The following is a 19,882-nucleotide window of genomic DNA, read 5'->3' as shown; positions in this document are numbered from 1 at the left end:
TTGGAAGTGTTAAATTAACACTGCAAAGATTGTAACAAAATAAACACCAGCGTAGTGTTAAAATGAACTCTCTCAGAGTAGATTTAACACTATAGAATTTGCTGTGTACATATAACTGCTTAATTAACACCCTAACACTCTCACTATCATACTAACTATAACTACACATAAAGGACACATTGTAGCGTTTAACACTCTAAATAAGAACTAAAAAGTGACATTTCATTTGTATTTTTACGAGTAATTTAAAGAGTGTTAGTTATATAGTGTTAAATATGTTCAATTTAACATTCAATCAAAGCTCTGTCTATATGTTTACACATTTTAAACATTCTGTGTCCACACAGTTAACAAACTTTCTATAACTTTACAATTTTGAATACTGTACATCTAAGTAAAAAAAAACAAAACTTTGACATTATGAAGTAAAAAGCTGAGGTGGATGACCTGTGGGAAACAGGAGGAGAAAGTAGAAACACTTGTATAGAAGCACTGAAAATAATCTGTCTTTTGATGAGGGTGAATCATAACAAAGAACAAGAACATTTCTTTTAAAATTCCATCTTGTTCCAGTTGTAGTTCCTCTGTGACTGTTCTCAGGTCAGTCTTTGTTCCTCTGTAGCTGAGGGAAGTTTTTGTATGACGCTCTAACACTGTGTGTACCCGCTATTACTCTGCTGACAGTAATAATCTCCTGCATCTTCAGTCTGGACTCCAGTGATTTTCAGTGTAAACTGGGTGCCAGACCCACTCCCACTGAAACGATCTGGAACTCCAGACTCACGGGTAGTTGCATAGCTAATCAGGAGTTTAGGAGCTTGTCCAGGTTTCAGCTGGTACCAGTGGAGGTAGCCAGAAACAGTCTGACTGGTTGTACAGCTGATAGAGATGGTCTCTCCTGGGACAACAGACTTTGATTGTGGAGACTGAGTCACAATTATTTCCCCTGATGATTCTGGAAGAAAAAAGACAACGTCAAGAGTGTGAGAGACCATAATACTGTGATCACATTAAAGACAGAAACATTCTCATAACAATCTCTCATAACTTTACTCAGACACACTCATATGTAGAATGACTGTAGTGGAAAAGAGATTGTAATAAATGAGGAAAGTGATTTTGTCTGACCCTGAGTGAGGAGTCCCAGTGTTCCCAGCAGTAGAATGAGTGACAGGATCATTGTGCTGTGTGTCAGTGTCTCTGAAAAGACTGAACACTCACTGATCAAGACTGGAGCTCTTAAAGTATGTGTGGAGCAGTGAGGCATCACAGCTATGCAAAACACACACACACACACACACACGTCTGTATCTAACCGGAGCAAAAATTTCTCGATGTGTGTGTCTATGACATGCGTGTTTAATCATGGCAAATATTTCAGTATGTGTCTGTCCATCAAATGAAAAATGAATCGTGTGTTTTAGTGTCTGATAATGAAATGAAGAATAAAGTAGATACACACACACACACACACACACACACACACACAGTTGGGCATTAAAAATCAAATGCATCTTGTCTATGTGTGTGTCTAGTAGAAAGTGCAGTACATATGAGAGTGTTGGTCAGTCTTTTGACAGGACTGAGCGAGTTTATGGTCTATGTATGTGTCTAGTAGAAAGTGCAGTACATATGAGAGTGGTGGTCAGTCTATAGACAGGACTGAGTGAGTTTATGGTTGTTTGGAGCTCATAGAATGGATTTGCAGTCACATAGTGTTTTGTGTTTGTAACGTTTATTTCCACTATGTGGCGCTTGTGTGTTCAGTTGCTTATTTGTTTCATTAACCTTAGATTGATTACATTTAGTTTTGATTTTCTCAAGTTTTGTGTAATATGTATTATGATTTCTACACTGAATGTCATTTATTTTTATTTTTTAGAGTTTTTTTGGTTATATTTGTTCCCATCATGCATTTTGTACATGTCACTTCCTGTGTGTCGTCCACATGAGAGGACTAAACAATTTTCTGCTCTCCAAGTTGAAAGTGTTTGCTCTGTAATTGTGAGCCATCCGACTACAAATTTCAGGATACAAATCCCATTCAGAGTTCACAAGCAGGCAAAAGTGGTATGTAGATTTATTTTCTGTCTAATTATGAGTTTATTGTCATGTGCGTGTTTTTGTGTAAGTGAGTATAATCAATGGTTTTATCTTTTATATTCGTCCCTTTTCATTTAGTTCTACGCTGTTGATGGTGGTGTTGATGGTGTTGGTGTTGTATGTTTTCGTCCAAGCATAAACATCTGTGAGAAAGGAACCTGAGCATTCGTGTTGTGACTAAGGACATACAGAATATCAGCTAATATAATGAATAAAATGATTGGCCTAGCTCTTTGAAAAGTAAAATGTTCTTTTACTTTCATAAAACAACTTTTTAGATGGAAATGTAGAATTACTATTAATGTAGTTAGAGTTAATGTAGTGTGACTGTAGAGTTAGTGTAGTGTGTTTGTAGAGTTAGTGTAGTGTGATTGTAGAGTTAATGTAGTGTGTTTGTAGAGTTAGTGTAGTGTGTTTGTAGAGTTAGTGTAGTGTGATTGTAGAGTTAGTGTAGTGTGTGTGTAGAGTTAGTGTAGTGTGATTGTAGTGTCAGTGTAGTGTGATTGTAGAGTTAGTGTAGTGTGTTTGTAAAGATAGTGTACTGTGTTTGTAAAGATAGTGTAGTGATTGTAAAGATTTGTGTACTTGCCGCCCTCCACTGGCTCCCTGTACGTTTTAGGATTAATTTTAAGATTTTACTGTTTGCCTACAAATCATTAAACAGATCAGCTCCAACCTATCTCTCCAGTCTATTACATCCACGTGTCCCATCAAGGTCACTCAGGTCAGCTGTTCCTTCTGGTTGTCCCAAAATCTATGCTGAAGCACAGGGGAGATCGGGCCTTTGCAGTTATAGCCCCCACACTATGGAACGAGTTGCCTCTGCATATGAGGCTGGCCCCTACTCTGCCTGTTTTTAAATCCCGTCTTAAAACACATTTTTATTCCCTGGCTTTTAATTCAGTATGACAGTATTTTTCTTCCTCTTTTGGTCTTATTTCTTATTACTATCTTTTTTGTTTGTTTGTTTTGTTTCTGTTTTCTTTTTTCTTTTTTTTTATCTGGTTTCTGTGATTTACTATATTGTGTTTTGTTCCCTGGCTTTTAAACTCAACATTAAATTCTGCTTTTGTTGGTCTCATTGCTTCTTTTTTTCTGTCCTTTCGTTCAAATTCTACTTCCTTTCCATTGCTTCTTTCTACAGTCTTTTTATTTCCTTCTGTTCTTGTTTGTTTGTTTTTAACTGATCTCTGTGTTTTAGACTTTGCATTTTTGATTGTACAGCACTTTGGTCAACTATTATTCTTTTTAAATGTGCTCCATTAATGAATTTGGGTTTTGGGTTTTTGGGGAGTTTTTTCTTGCCCGCCATGAGGATTAAGTCAGGGGGTGCCGTCATATTTTGATTTGACTGTTGTGGCCTGTAAAGCCCTTTGAGACTGTAAACAGTGATATTGGGCTCTAAATAAACTTGAACTTGAACTTTGTAGAGCTATTGTAGTGTGATTTCTCTCCACCACACAGTGTGTCATTGTGGCCCTGTTTACACCTTGGATTAGATCTGATTTTGGAGATCCTATCACAAGTGGACAGCTCTCATGTACGTCCGTTTACACCTGGCTTTAGAATCTGATTTCACACGTGTCTGGAGTGACCACTTGTGATTGGATCTCACTTCCTCGCTCTATATACAAATAAACACGTACATCATTTATGTTTGCAAAGACCGAACGCGCTTTTTTTTTGTTTTGTTTGTTTTTGCCAGGTTTCTGAAATCTGGAACATTTTCAAAGGAAAAGTGTGAAATTACGTCAAAGCTACTAATCATACTCAGAGCCACCAAACTATGAAATGGCTGTTACTTTTAAAAAGTAAGTTATGAAAGAATGAAATTCCTGTTTTGTGGTGTATCTAGTCCCTTGACAATACGTTTGGCTAACCAAACCCACTAATAGAGATAAACAATGCCTAACTCGGCTCAATAAACTGATTGTAGACGACACGTTGATACGAGGTGTATATTAAATTTCTATATGAACAGAATTATTGTTGTAAATTTGTAGCGTGGTGTACTAGCGATTTGGTATCGTGTTGTTCACGGGTCAAATATACATTTCAGAAGTGTTTCGTTTAACCCATTAACTGGTAACATGATTTATTTACCTCAACGTCAGTAGAGCAGGCCGCGTTCAGTTTTACAATACTAAAAGAATGTGGTCATACACGGTGCAGACCACTTCTGAACGTGGTCTCAGCAATCGGATTTCAATGCGACCTCAATGCGCTTTGGGTGCGTTTACACCCGTACTTTAGAGCTGTCCACTTGTGATCGGATCACCACAATCGGATCTAATGCAAGGTGTAAACAGGGCCTTTGCTGTATCACATCCTCCCCCTCAGCACCTGCAGTAAGGCCCAGCTGCAGCAGTGCAGTCTCTGTGCAGTCTGACTGAGGGAGGTTTTTGTACGGCTCTATATCACTGTGTGAACACCCAGTTACCACTGATCTTATGTAAACTCTGACAGTAGTAATCTCCTGCATCTTCAGTCTGGACTCCTCTGATGGTCAGAGTGAAGTCAAGCTCAGATCCACTGCCACTGAAACGATCTGGAATTCCTGACTGTAAATGATCTCCCCAGTAAATCAGGAGTTTAGGAGTTTCTCCAGATTTCTGTTGGTACCAGGATATGTCATATATTTTATCTCCATTAGCATCTGGTACAATGTTGGTTTTACAGTTGATAGTGACTGTTTATCCTGGAAGAGCAGATTTCACTATAGGAGTCTGAGTCACTGTCACCTGTCCTCTGGACTCTGAAATAAGAAAAAGTTCACAATAAGCCATCCAAGCCAAAGTGTGTTTACTGATGATAATTCCCTGTGGAAACAGTTTTACTTAAATGATGTAAACATGTGACTAAAATATGTTGATTTGTCTCTCACCTTTAAAACAGCAGCAGGTCAGTGTCCAGATGAAGATGGCGATGAAAGTCATGGTGTCTGTGGGTTAAGTTAGTGGGGCAGACAGCTCTCCGTCATCAAGTGTTAAACTCACAGGGCTATAAACACTCCCAGAGCACTGAAGCATGTGCTGCCAATGCAAATTCTCTTCTCTCTATGGAAATGATTTTCCTGAGTGATGTTGTGACAATAATCTGAGTGTGATAAATTAGAATCAAAACTCTCTCTAAACAGTAGGTTAGTTAAGCATCTCTCATACTAACTCATCCATACAGTAAGTTTAAAACAGCCAGAATTTTACGGTGCTTTGCTGGAATATCTCTTTTGTTGTGTCACAGAGGAAAACTGAGACAGACAGACACCATTGATCCACGTGGTTGAGAAGAAAATCATGACCATGAGTTTAGAGTTTAAATGATCACTTCAGAGGTCCCCAGAGGTCAAAGGTGACATGAATCTATGTTCTCCATGCTGGAACTGATCTTGGGTCTGGATTAAGAGTGATCTTTCTCCTGCCTTCTCACTTTGTTTCTGTGCGACAGTTTTCTCTGTCTCACTGTGTCTCAGTAGTACTGCTTTGTCTAACTGTCTCACTGTGTCTCAGTTCAACAGCTTTGTCTAAATGTCTCACTGTGTCTCTGTGCGACAGCTTTGTCTAACCGTCTCACTGTGTCTCTGTGTGACAGTTTGTGTCACTCCGGTGTGACAGAGGTCTTTGTGTGACCGTTTCATTACAATTAAACACTGTGGTACACTTTTGGTGGAGGGACCAAACTCATCCTGAACAGTAAGTGTTTTTCATGTTGTCTGTCAGTAAAAACAGCATAGATTTGGTTTCATAAACTTTTCTAAATCTCATATGTTAGATGCAATGACAGCTGAGGCATGTGAAAATGTCACAGCCTGCACCTCCATTTTGTTTTGTTCTGTCTTTGTGCTCCTGCTCTGTCTGTCTCCGCCCCTCACCTGTTCCTGTTTGTCCCGATTATTAACCTTGTTAATTTGAACCAATCCTGTGTTGCCCTGTTTAGTTCTCCCTCTATTTAAGTCCTAGTGTTTTCCTTGTCCTTGGTCTATCGTTGTTTGTGTTTTAGTGCACACTGTCTTGCTGCACCTTTTTGTTATCGGCTTTTATTAGTTTGCACTTGTATTTTTATCCTCATTTTAAGTAAAGTCTTCTGTTTATCACCGTCAAACATCGTGTCTTGCACTTGGGTCCTGCACCACACCACCAGCCGTGACAGAAAACAAAGTTTGTGAAACTTCAGTCAGACAAACTAAATATTTTAACTGGTAACACTTTACTTGGATTGTACAAAGACTTTACAGGGTATTTGTGACAGTACAACATGCTGAATAAGCTGCAGCGTAGTTGAGATTCAACCATTTGTATATACACTCTTGAACATTAGTTGACCATTAGAATATTTAACAAAATGGTTTACTAATTGTTTGTTGAATTTGAATATGTGTATATACATTAGGCTACTGAACATTTGTATAGCATAAGTTAACCCTAACCGTAGTTGAAATTCAGCTAAATTATTCTGAAAATATGTAGGTATGTTCATGAATCGTCAAATGTATTCTATAAACCCTCTGTTTGCGGACTATCCAAGTAAAGTGTAACCTGTTAATTGTACTGAGAGTTAAACTACAGTCAGAAAACACCATTTTCTTCAGGACATATGTTCACACCTGCTGTAATCCAAAGTGAGATGTGAATCACAGTTTTCATATAAGACATGTGTGAAACCAAAGTGCTGAGTTTTGGAGAGAATAAATATCAGAACAGTGTTTCTTATGGAGCTGAGAGTCTGTGCTGTTAAACTCTGATCACTGTTGTGCTGTTTATAAATGTGAGAGTGTCCAACATGTTGAGTTTTCACTGACAAATTTAACTCAGTTTTACACAGTCAGATATAACAGTGGATGTTGCAATAGATGTAAGAAATATATTGTTTATGGGAAAGGAGACTGATGATTAAAACATGTTAAAATATGATAAAGAATATGTGATTCATATTAAAACCATTGTGTATACTATAATCTGTATATATTTGTTGTAATAATGTAATGTTAGAGACATGGGACTTGTTATTTAGATGCTGTTGAGTTCATGAGTGAATTCATGTGCTATATTTTCAATGATAAAATGTTAACGATTCATCAGTGTTTTTAAGTGGTTATTATATGTCTTAAAGAGCTGACAGGTGAGTGGTGGACATACAGAATTTATAAGAAAACTTGGTTCTCAACTTACTGATTGGGTTCATTCTGGAAAATGACACACGTCATAAAAGAAACATCAAATTTCTTCAGAAAGAAAATGATTGATTTTTAAACACTTGTCTATCTAGATTTCAGTTTGTACCTGAGCCACCGTCATTTAGAATAATGAAAGATGTTTGGAGTAAATAGTTATAGTGATATTACATGTTACAGAGTTACATAAGATGTTTCTGCGTTAAAAACATGCCTTTTGATTTTGTGATGAGTTGGTAGTTAACAGAGGTTTCCCCCGTTCTCTGAATGTCTCTCTCTCTCTCTCTCTCTCTCTCTCTCTGTCTCTCTCTCTCTCTCTCCCACTGGACCTACAGTGAAGCCCAGTGTGTCTCTGTTCCCTCCCTCTCTTCAGCAGCTCTCTGAGGGCTCTGTCACGCTGGCTTGCCTGCTCAGTGGATACTCCCCACAGGGGGCGCTGGTGAGCTGGACTATGGATTGCTCACAGGTGACACAGGGTGTTCTGACAAGCACAGAGGAAGAAAGGGGAGGACGTTACAGCCATAACAGCACCCTGACCCTGGATAAATCTCGCTGGGAGGAGGGAGAAGTCTACATCTGCACGGTCACCCACGACGACCCTGGACAAATCTCGCCTCCTTCTGCAAGAGTCACTGTGAAGACTGAAGATTCCTCACATCACCTCCAGCAACACTGCACCACCTCAGGGAGAGAGACACAGTCGAGTCCCTGGTCTTAGTCGTCCTCCACATAGGCCTAGTGTTTTAGTCCTGCTGAGAGTGATCTAAAGCTCATCTGATTACAGTGTAGATCACAGACAGTGTGTTTGTGTAGACACTCAAAAGAGTCTCAATGTCATCACGTCTTCTTATGAAAATCAGACAAAGCCCTTAAACCTTAAATGGTACATCATTTATTTAGGGCTGAAATTGCTGACGCTCCCTTTTGCTGTTCTCTTAGTAAAGCTTGATGCAAGAAGATTCCTTCATGACTGCTGTCCTGTCTCTTGTTTGTCCACTACACTGAATGACTGTAAGAGAAGAGTCTGACTACACTATAGCAGAGTTAACAAGTACACTCCACAGAGTTAAATGTATTTCTGTGTGATTCTGGAATCGGATCAGGTCTGAGTAGAGCTGTGCTGCTTGAGTGAGTTTGTTTTTGTGGAGAATGAACATCTGGTGAGAGTGCTGATCTATTCTGGGAGGAAGAAAACCACTCAGCCCTGTCTATGCAAATCTGACTCTCACCCCCCGGGCTCCCACACTCCCAGTTACACAGTCTCACTGGTTAAAATGATCTAGACTGGCACATCTGTGTGGGGTGGAGTGGTTTCAGTTGAAGAGATGAGTCTTGACTTCTCTTCCATCATTCACAGATAAAACACTCCATATATGTGTGTTTAAAACAGTGATATTCATTTTTGTGTAAATATTGAGGTGGGTCACCTCAGCCCGTGTTCACACCAGGATGAAGCCAGTGATGAATCACCTTAGCCTGTGTTCACACCAGCATTAACACAGTGAGGAGTCAACACAGCCTGTGTTCACACCAGCATTAACCCAGTGATGAGTCACCTTAGCCTGTGTTCACACCAGCATTAACCCAGTGATGAGTCAACACAGTCTGTGTTCACACCAGCATTAAACCTTGGGTTTAACATGATCATTGATTCCATTTAACACTGAGTTAAAGACATTCCACAAACAAACACATGACCAGTTGTTTCATTTGTAGATACAGGTTTTGTGACACTCACCTCTACATGAACAAAATCATTTTTATGTTGTCTAATTCTCACAGCAACAAATGCAATAAAACTACACTGGAAATTAAATCAGTATGTGACAGAGGGCTCTGTCTCAGGCCAAGAGCGGCGGAGCCTTTTTTTTTGTTTGTTTTTGGTGCGTTTTGGGTTTCACCCTGCCACACAGTACATAACAGTCAACTAACAATATCAGACAAAGATTTCTATGTTTCACCACATTATCCAACTGACTGATAGTGATCTATCAACACTTATCATTTTTGAATAATCATCAACACTATTCCTCTCTGGTCTTCCATTAAACAGTCCACACAGTTTCCACACTAACAAACCAGACCAACTCTCCACACTCACAAACTGTACCTGTGATTTTCTCTGATCTGGAAACTTCACACAACCTTTTCTTCCACTGTATCAACCATCAGATCTGATAAACAGTCCCATTCAGTTTGACTGTGGTCTCCATGGAGTGTTTGTGAGAGTGTGTTTAGTGTTGATGAATAAATGGTTATTTATACTTATCAAGACAATCCTCATCCACATACAGTCTTCTATATGAAACTGGTATGTAGTCTGTATGAGTGTGATCCAGGGCTTGTCTTTGGAAAGACAGAGTTGTAAGAAGTCCAGAGAGAAGAGTGTCCTTCACTAGTGTAGTAACCCAGCAGCACTTTACTGGAGCTCTCCCTTCCTCACACTGATCAGAGGCCTGAGGAGCTCCAGTCATGATCAGTCTCTCCACATCTTCTAGAAGAAACACACACACACACACACACACACACACACACAGAGAACTGATCAGTAGTGCAGGACTGTATGACTCTTAAGAACCTTTTAGAATCAACTCTACACAATTAACACTCTGTCTATAACTCTGTACCTTTCACTCTACACATTTAACACTATAACTAAACACATTAAGCACATAACCGCACATATTTAACACTCTTTCTATAACTTTACAAATTTCACACTGTAACTCTACACATACAATACTATAACTTTCCATATTTAACACTCTGTCCATAACTCTACACATTTATCACAGTATGCTTTTAACTCTAGATATTTAACACTCAGCATATAACTCTACTTAACTCTATTTACTGACGACACTCGCTTATTTAAAATATTCTTTCTATAGCTCCAAATACTAAACAAATTCTCTGTGAAAAATTTAAATACAAAATCAAATGTATCTGAAACAGTTAAAAAAAAACATTCCCACTATGAAGTAAAAAGCTGAAGTGGATGACCTGTGGGAAACAGGAGGAGAAAGTACAAACACTTGTATAGAAGCCCCTCCTGGAATCGCAACCTTATCGTGGTGGAGGGGTTTGTGAGTCCCTGTGATCCTGGGAGCTGTGCTGCCTGGAGCATTAAGCTCCTGGTAGGGTCACCCAAGGCAGAGAGGTCCCAGGTGAGGGGCCAGACAAAAAGCGATTCAGAAGAGCCCTTATGACCAGCACACACGAAGATACAGGCACCTCGCCCGGAATAGGGAGACCGGGGCCACCTCCTGGAGCCAGGCCTGGGAGGGGAGCTCGTCGGCGAGCGCCTGGTGGCTGGACCTGCCACGGGGTCCGGCCGGACTCAGCCCGAACGAGCAACGTGGGGCTGCCCTCTCGTGGGCCCACCACCTGCGAGGGGAGAAATAGGGGCCGGGTGCGATGCCACACGGGTGGCAGGATGGGGCGAGGGCCCCAGCGGACTAGACTTACGGTGCAGAAACTGGCTTTTGGTACGTGGAATGTCACCTCTCTGGGGGGGAAGGAGCCGGAACTTGTGCAGGAGGTGGAGCGATACCAACTAGATATAGTTGGGCTCACTTCTACGCACAGTCTTGGCTCTGGAACCAAACTCCTGGATGGGGGCTGGACTCTGTCCTTCTCTGGAGTTGCCTGGGGCGAGAGGCGGCGGGCAGGTGTGGTGTTACTTGTTAGCCCCCGACTGAGTGCCGCCGTGGTGGAGTTTGTCCCGGTGAACGAAAGGGTTGCCTCACTGCGCCTTCGGGTTGCAGGGGGGAAATCTCTGACTGTCGTGACGGCGTACGCGCCGAACGGCAGCTCAGAGTACCCAGCCTTCCTAGATACACTGGAAAGTGTCCTAGTGAAGACACCATCTGGGGACTCTGTAGTTCTACTAGGAGACTTCAATGCTCACGTTGGCAATGATGGAGAGACTTGGAGGGGAGTGATTGGGAGGAACGGCCTACCTGATCTGAACCCGAGTGGTGCTTTGTTATTGGACTTCTGTGCGAGTCATGGATTGTCCATAACGAACACCATGTTCGAGCATAAGGTAGCTCATAAGTGTACCTGGTACCAGAGCTCCTTAAGCCAACGGTCGATGATCGACTTTGTAGTTGTCTCATCAGACCTGCGGCCGTATGTGCTGGACTCTCGGGTGAAGAGAGGGGGTAGAGTTGTCAACAGATCACCACCTGGTGGTGAGTTGGATCAGATGGCGGGGGAGGCTGCCAGACAGACCTGGTAAACCCAAGCGCATAGTGAGGGTGAACTGGGAACGGCTGGCTGAGGACCCTGTACGGAAGATCTTCAACTCACACCTCCGGCGGAGCTTCTCCCTGATCCCGAGGGAGGCTGGGGACATGGAGTCTGAATGGACCCTGTTCAGAGCCTCCATTGCTGAAGCGGCAGCTTTGAGCTGTGGCCAGACGGTCGTTGGTGCCTGTCGTGGCGGCAACCCAAGGACCCGGTGGTGGACGCCACCGGTGAGGGAAGCCGTCAGGCTGAAGAAGGAGGCCTTCCGGGCTTGGCTAGCACGGGGGACTCCGGAATTGGCTGAGAGGTACCGGCATGCCAAAAGGGCAGCAGCGACGGCTGTCATGGAAGCAAAAACTCGGGTATGGGAGGAGTTTGGGGAGGCCATGGAAAAAGACTTTCGGTTGGCCTCAAAGAGGTTCTGGCAAAACGTCAGGCGACTCAGGAAGGGCAGGCAGGGCCTCGTCCAGGCTGTTCTCAGCAGGGACGGGGAGGTCCTGACCTCAACTGAGGATGTGGTCGGACGGTGGAAGGAACACTTTGAGGAGCTCCTAAATCCGACTGACACGCCCTCCATAGAGGAGGCAGGGCCAGAAGATTCAGGAGGGTCGTCACCCATCTCTCTGGTAGAGGTCACTGAGGCAGTTAGAAAACTCCACAGTGGCAAGGCGCCAGGGGTGGATGAGATCCGCCCTGAAATGCTGAAGGCTTTGGATGTTGTTGGGCTGTCATGGCTGACACGCCTCTTCAACGTCGCATGGGAGTCAGGGACAGTGCCTGTGGAGTGGCAGACGGGGGTGGTGGTCCCCATTTTTAAAAATGGGGACCGGAGAGTGTGCTCCAACTATCGGGGTATCACACTACTCAGCCTCCCTGGGAAAGCCTACTCTAGGGTATTGGAAAGGAGACTGCGGCCGATTGTTGAACCTCGGATACAGGAGGAACAATGTGGATTCCGTCCTGGCCGTGGAACAACGGACCAGCTGTTCACCCTCGCACGGATACTGGAGGGATCATGGGAATTTGCCAATCCAGTCTACATGTGTTTTGTGGACCTGGAGAAGGCTTATGATCGTGTCCCCCGGGGTGTCCTGTGGGGGGTGCTGCAGGAGTATGGGGTGCCAGGTTCGCTGCTGCGAGCCATTCGGTCCCTGTACAGCCGCAGTGAGAGCTGTGTCCGTATTCTCGGCACAAAGTCAAGCTCATTCCCAGTGAGTGTTGGACTCCGCCAGGGCTGTACCTTGTCTCCAATCTTGTTCTTAATTTTCATGGGCAGGATCTCAAGGCGCAGTCGGGGTGAGGAGGGTGTCCAGTACGGTGGCCTTAGGATTGCGTCTCTGCTTTTTGCAGATGATGTGGTTCTGTTGGCCTCATCAAACTGTGACCTCCAGCACACATTGGGGCGGTTTGCAGCCGAGTGTGAAGCGGTCGGGATGAGGATCAGCACCTCTAAGTCCGAGGCCATGGTCCTATGCCGGAAAAAGGTGGCTTGCCCCCTCCGAGTTGGGACTGAGTTCCTGCCTCAGGTGGAGGAGTTCAAGTATCTTGGGGTCTTGTTCACGAGTGAGGGTAAAATGGAGCGGGAGATCGACAGGCGGATCGGGGCGGCGGCGGCAGTCATGCAGTCGTTGTACCGGACCGTCGTGGTGAAGAAGGAGCTGAATCAGAAGGCAAGGCTCTCAATTTACCAGTCGATCTTTGTTCCAACCCTCACCTATGGTCACGAACTCTGGGTAGTGACCGAAAGAATGAGATCGCGGATACAAGCGGCGGAAATGAGCTTCCTCCGCAGGGTGGCTGGGCGCACCCTTAGGGATAGGGTGAGGAGCTCGGACACCCGGGAGGAGCTTGGAGTAGAGCCGCTGCTCCTCCGCATTGAAAGGAGTCAGTTGAGGTGGTTCGGGCATCTCGTCAGGATGCCTCCTGGGCGCCTCCCTATGGAGGTGTTCCGGGCGCGACCAACTGGGAGGAGACCCCGGGGAAGACCCAGGACACGTTGGGAGAAATATATATCTTGACTGGCCTGGGAACGCCTTGGGATCCCCCAGGAGGAGCTGGTGGATGTAGCCGGGGAAAGGGATGTCTGGGCGACCCTCCTCAGCCTGCTGCCACCGCGACCCGGTCCTGGATAAGCGGGAGAAAATGGATGGATGGATGGATGTATAGAAGCACTGAAAATAATCTGTCTTTTGATGAGGGTGAATCATAAAAAAAATAAATAACTGTTTTTTTAAATTCCATCCTGTTCCAGCTGTAGCTCCTCTGTAACTGTTCTCAGATCAGTCCTTGTTCCTCTGTAGCTGAGGGAGGTTTTTGTATGATGCTCTAACACTGTGTGAGTGGATAGCTATAACCCTGCTGACAGTAATAATCTCCTGCATCTTCAGTCTGGACTCCAGTGATTTTCAGTGTATACTGTGTGCCAGACCCACTCCCATTGAAACGATCTGGAACTCCAGACACACGGTTAGTTGCACCATAAATCAGGAGTTTAGGAGCTTGTCCTGGTTTCTGCTGGCACCAGTGGAGTAAGCTGAAAACATCCTCACTGGTTGTACAGCTGATAGAGACGGTCTCTCCTGGGAGAACAGACTTTGATTGTGGAGACTGAGTCACAATTATTTCCCCTGATGATTCTGGAAGGAAAAAGACAATGACAAGAGTGTGAGAGACCATAATACTGTGATCACATTAAAGACAGAAACATTCTCATAACAATCTCTGATAACTTTACTCAGACACACTCATATGTAGAATGATTGTAGTGGAAAAGAGATTGTAAGAAATGAGGAAAGTGATTTTGTCTGACCCTGAGTGAGGAGTCCCAGTGTTCCCAGCAGTAGAATGAGTGACATGATCACTGTGCTGTGTGTCAGTGTCTCTGAAAGGACTGAACACTCACTGATCAACACTGGAGCTCTTAAAGTGTGTGGAGCAGTGAGGCAGCACAGCTATGCAAAACACACTCACACGCAGACACACACACACACACACACACACACACACATAAACACACACTCACAGAAACACATACACACACACACACACACACACACACACACACACAGGCACACACAAATGCAAAACTTTGTTAATCACACATCATTAACAGAGTGTGTTTGACCAGAGCAGAAATGTCTTAATGTGTGTGTCTATGATCGTGCTAAAGCCAGGGAATCAAACAAATCTTGTAAAAAACATGCACACACACACACACACACACACACACACACACAGACACACACGCACACACACACACACACACACACACACACACACAGACACACACGCACACACACGCACACACACGCACACACACACACACACACATACACACACACACACACTGTGTGTGCTTTACTGTTTGATGATGAAATGAAGAATAAAGTTGATTGTCATCGTTGAGTTAAAGACTAAATAGATGCATGAAAAGTTAATGTTTATAGCTGCACTGTTGTCAGTCAGGCATCTGAGGCTGGTCTTTTTCACACAGACACATTCATATGGAGTTTCTCACTAAATTATTATGGGACATTGAAGTGAATTTTTCTTCTCTATGTTGGAAATGATCTCAGATCTGGATTATCAGTGACCTTTTTCTGTCTCGCTGTTTCTCTTATTACAGCTTTGTCTAACTGTCTCACTGTCTCTCATATTACAGTTTTGTCTAACTGTCTCACTGTGTCTCTGTGCGACAGCTTTGTCCAACTGTCTCACTGTTTCTCTTATTTAAATTTTCTCTGTCTCACTGCTCACTGTTTCTCTTATTATAATTTTGTCTAACTACCTCACTGTGTCTCACTGTGTGACAGCTTTGTCTAACTGTCTCACTGTGTCTCGTTGTGACAGTTTGTGTCACTCTGGTGTGACAGAGGTTTTTGTGTGACCGTTTCATTACAGTCAAACACTGTGGTACACTTTTGGTGGAGGGGACCAAACTCATCCTGAACAGTAAGTTGTTAGGATCCGGTTAAGGATGCTCAGGAGTTTCTGGGTTGGGGTAACTCAGTCGGACACAAAGGAACAGTGCTGTTCTTCCTTCATTACATTGTAGGAGGTACAGGCTCACGCATGCTTAACAGAGCCATCATTAGAAAAGGGTAAACTGTGAGAACATTATAAATTATCAGAAACAGCGTATCAATTCACGAAGCACAGACAGCAGAGAGAGGAAAAAGAGCGCGACATCCCCACAATATGACGTCATCATAAGCCAGTCATTACAACAAGCAAAAACTGATCAGTAGTGCAGGAGACTGGTAACACTGAGGAGAGCTGATTATTTGACTCTGACTAGAGTCAGAGAGTTGTCAGAAGCCTTTAGAATCAACTCTACACGTTTAACACTCCATCCATACCTCTGTACATTTAAAAGAGTATGTCTCTAACTGCACAGTTGAACTCCATAGCTCTATATATTTAACAATGTGTATGACTACACATTTAATATTCTGTCTTAAATATGTAACACTCTGTATAACTCTGCGCTTTGAAATATTTAACACTCTATATATTTATAATGCTCACTTATTTAAAATATTCTTTCTATAGCTCTAAATACTTAACAAATTCTGTAGAAATTTAAATACTGTATGCACAATATATCTATAACGATTAAAAAAGAAACTTTGTCACTATGAAGTAAAAAGCTGAAGTGGATGACCTGTGGGAAACAGGAGGAGAAAGTAGAAACACTTGTATAGAAGCACTGAAAATAATCTGTCTTTTGATGAGGGTGAATCATAACAAAGAAAAAGAACATTTCTTTTAAAATTCCAGCCCGTTCCAGCTGTAGTTCCTCTATGGATGTTCTCAGATCAGTCTTATGTCCCCTATGGCTGTTCTCATATCTGTTCTTTGTTCCTCTGTAGCTGAGGGAGGTTTTTGTATGACGCTCTAACACTGTGTGAATGGAGAGCTCCAGCTCTGCTGACAGTAATAATCTCCTGCATCTTCAGTCTGGACTCCAGTGATTTTCAGTGTATACTGTGTGCCAGACCCACTCCCACTGAAACGATGTGTGACGGGAAGTTGCAGCATAAATCAGGAGTTTAGGAGCTTGTCCAGGTTTCTGCTGGTACCAGTGGAGACTGATAGAAACATCCTCACTGGTTGTACAGCTGATAGAGACGGTCTCTCCTGGGAGAACAGACTTTGATTGTGGAGACTGAGTCAGAATTGTTTCCCCTGATGATTCTGGAAGAAAAAAGACAATGACAAGATTGTGAGAGACCATAATACTGTGATCACATTAAAGACAGAAACATTCTCATAACAATCTCTCATAACTTTACTCAGACACACTCACACTCAGATGTAGAATGATTGTAGTGGAAAAGAGATTGTAAGAAATGAGGAAAGTGATTTTGTCTGACCCTGAGTGAGGAGTCCCAGTGTTCCCAGCAGTAGAATGAGTGACATGATCATTGTGCTGTGTGTCAGTGTCTCTGAAAGGACTGAACACTCACTGATCAACACTGGAGCTCTTAAAGTGTGTGGAGCAGTGAGGCAGCACAGTTATGCAAAACACACACACGTTTGTATTTAACCAGAGCAAAAATTTCTCAATGTGAGCATTTATGACTGGGCCAAACCCACATGCGTGTGTTTAATCAGGGCAAATATTTCAATATTGATATGTGTATGATAATGAACTGAAGAATAAAGTTGATTGTTGTGGCTGATTATTACAGATTATTTTCAGTGCTTCTATACAAGTGTTTATACTTTCTCCTCCTGTTTCCCACAGGTCACCCACTTCAGCTTTTTACTTCATCGTGTCAAAGTTTCTTTTTTTCTTTTTTTTTCATTTAGATATACAGCATTCAAATTTGTAAAGTTGAAGAGAATTTGTTAGCTATTTGGAGCTACAGGGAGAATATTTTAGATAAGTGAACATCCTCTGTGGATGTTCTCAAATTAGTTCGGTTTCGTCTGTAGCTGTTTTCAGATCAGTCTTTGTTCCTCTGTAGCTGAGGGAGGTTTTTGTATGACGCTCTAACACTGTGTGAATGGAGAGCTCCAACCCTGCTGACAGTAATAATCTCCTGCATCTTCAGTCTGGACTCCAGTGATTTTCAGTGTAAACTGTGTGCCAGACCCACTCCCATTGAAACGGGAGTGTGTATAACTGTACTGGAGGGATGTGACTGCATTCTTCAATAAGAGAAGGGAACACCTCCTTCAGGAAAAAAAATTCTTCTCCATGGTGTTGAGGGAACCACTCAGAGAGACTTTGTGTTTATTAGCATGTACAGTAACCTCTGAGGGTCTGACTGGACCTAAAGCTAAACCATGCTGGGAACATGTAACCCACACCAGAACAGATCCACCAGAACCTGTCACTGAGTCTAACGAAACCACACCGCTTCCTTTGTTCATGTCATTTCAATACACAACACACGTTCAGTTGTATATTAAAAGTCAAATCCATATGCTCTAAGTGTGTATTCAGTAGAAAGTACAGTACATGAGAGAGTGTTGGTCAATCTTTAGACAGGACTCAGTGAGTTTGTTGTTGTATGGGGTTTATAGAATACCAGCTAATAGAATGATTAAAATGATTGACCTGACTCTGAATAGTAACATATTTTTTTATTTTCATAACACAAATTTTCAGTTGTGTTATGGAATTCGGGTCATTATAATTAGACTTATCTCAGTGTGTTTGTAGAGTTAGTGTAGTGTGTTTGTAGAGTTAGTGTAGTGTGTTTGTAGAGTTAGTGTAGTGTGATTGTAGAGTTAGTGTAGTGTGTGAGTTCTCTCCTCCACAGAGTGTGTCATTGTGCTGTATCACATCCTCCTCCTCAGCACCTGCAGTAGGTCCCAGCTGCAGCAGTGCAGTCTCTGTGCAGTCTGACTGAGGGAGGTTTTTGTACGACTCTATATCACTGTGTGAACAGAGCTTTACCACTGATAACATGGTAACTCTGACAGTAATAATCTCCTGCATCTTCAGTCTGGACTCCTCTGATGGTCAGAGTGAAGTCAGTCTCAGATCCACTGCCACTGAAACGATCTGGAATTCCTGACTCTAATCGATCTCCCCAGTAAATCAGGCGTTTAGGGGTTTCTCCAGATTTCAGTTGGTACCAGAATATGTCATATATTTTATCTCCGTTAGCATCTGGTACAATGTTTGTTTCACAGTTGATAGTGACTGTTTGTCCTAGAAGAGCAGATTTCACTACAGGAGTCTGAGTCACTGTCACCTGTCCTCTGGACTCTGAAATAAGAGAAGTTAAAAAAAAAAATTCACAGTGAGCCATCCAAGCCAAAGTGTGTTTACTGATGATAATTCCCTGTGTAAACAGTTTTACTGAAACGATGTAAACATGTGACTAAAATATGTTGATTTGTCTCTCACCTTTAAAACAGCAGCAGGTCAGTGTCCAGATGAAGATGGTGATGAAAGTCATGGTGTCTGTGGGTTAAGTTTGTGGGGCAGGCAGCTCTCCGTCATCAAGTATTAAACTCACAGGGCTATAAACACTCCCAGAGCACTGAAGCATGTGCTGCCAATGCAAAGTCTCCTCTCTCTATGAAAATGATTTTCCTCAGTAATGTTGCAACAATAACCTGAGTGTGATAAATTAAAATCAAAACTCTCTCTAAACAGTAGGTTAGTTAAGCATCTCTCATACAAACTCATCCATACAGTAAGTTTAAAACAGCAAGAATTTTATGGTGCTTTGCTGGAATATCTCTTTTGTTGTGTTACAGAGGGAAACTGAGACAGACAGACATTGATCCACATGGTTGAGGACAAAGTTCAAATGATCAGAGAGTTCAGAGTTCAGAGTTCAAATGATCACTTCAGAGGTCCCCAGAGGTCAAAGGTGACATGAATCTGTGTTCTCCATGCTGGAACTGATCTCCGTTCTGGATCAAGAGTGATCTTTCTGTAGCCGTCTCACTTTGTTTCTGTGCGACAGTTTTCTCTGTCTCACTGTATCTCAGTAGTAATGTTATGTCTAACTGTCTCACTGTGTCTCATACGACAGCTTTGTCTAAGTATCTCACTGTATCTGTGCGACAGTTTGTGTCACTCCGGTGTGACAGAGGTTTTTGTGTGACCGTTTCATTACAGTCAAACACTGTGGTACACTTTTGGTGGAGGGACCAAACTCATCCTGAACAGTAAGTGCTTTTCATGTAGTCTCTCAGTAAAAACAGCATAGATGTGGTTTCACAGACTTTTCTAAATCTCATATGTTAGATGTAATGATGGCTGGGGACCAGTAAAACAAAGTTTGTGGAACTTGAATCAGACAAACTAAATATTTTAACTACCCTGAGAGTTAAACTACAGTCAGAAAACACCATTTTCTTCAGGACATATGTTCACACCTGCTGTAATCC

The 19,882-nt window shown here is 42.7% G+C and overlaps 1 pseudogene and 4 gene segments (V, D, J or C); 1 reads left to right on the top strand and 4 right to left on the bottom strand.

The window, feature by feature from the left end:
• The window catches only part of LOC115825317 (Ig kappa chain V region Mem5-like), a 56,742-nt gene that overhangs the window by 29,034 nt on the left and 7,826 nt on the right, over window positions 1-19,882 (top strand). The window contains 2 exon segments of the V gene segment in view: window positions 2,819-2,827; window positions 12,463-12,473. Of these exon segments, the coding sequence occupies window positions 2,819-2,827; window positions 12,463-12,473 (20 nt within the window).
• Window positions 648-1,180, bottom strand: LOC115825328 (immunoglobulin kappa variable 6D-21-like). The segment is given in 2 exon segments: window positions 648-955; window positions 1,129-1,180. Coding segments are annotated over 2 exon segments (360 nt in total).
• On the bottom strand, window positions 13,847-14,376 carry LOC115825331 (immunoglobulin kappa variable 3-15-like). The segment is given in 2 exon segments: window positions 13,847-14,157; window positions 14,331-14,376. Coding segments are annotated over 2 exon segments (357 nt in total).
• On the bottom strand, window positions 16,418-16,948 carry LOC115825332 (immunoglobulin kappa variable 3-15-like; annotated as a pseudogene).
• Window positions 18,409-18,945, bottom strand: LOC115825334 (immunoglobulin kappa variable 4-1-like). The segment is given in 2 exon segments: window positions 18,409-18,746; window positions 18,888-18,945. Coding segments are annotated over 2 exon segments (390 nt in total).

Source organism: Chanos chanos, chromosome 12 (genome assembly GCF_902362185.1).
Source record: "Chanos chanos chromosome 12, fChaCha1.1, whole genome shotgun sequence".
Classification (NCBI taxonomy): domain Eukaryota; kingdom Metazoa; phylum Chordata; class Actinopteri; order Gonorynchiformes; family Chanidae; genus Chanos; species Chanos chanos.
The sequence above is the reverse complement of the archived record's forward strand: the minus strand, read 5'-3'. Positions and strand labels throughout refer to the sequence as shown.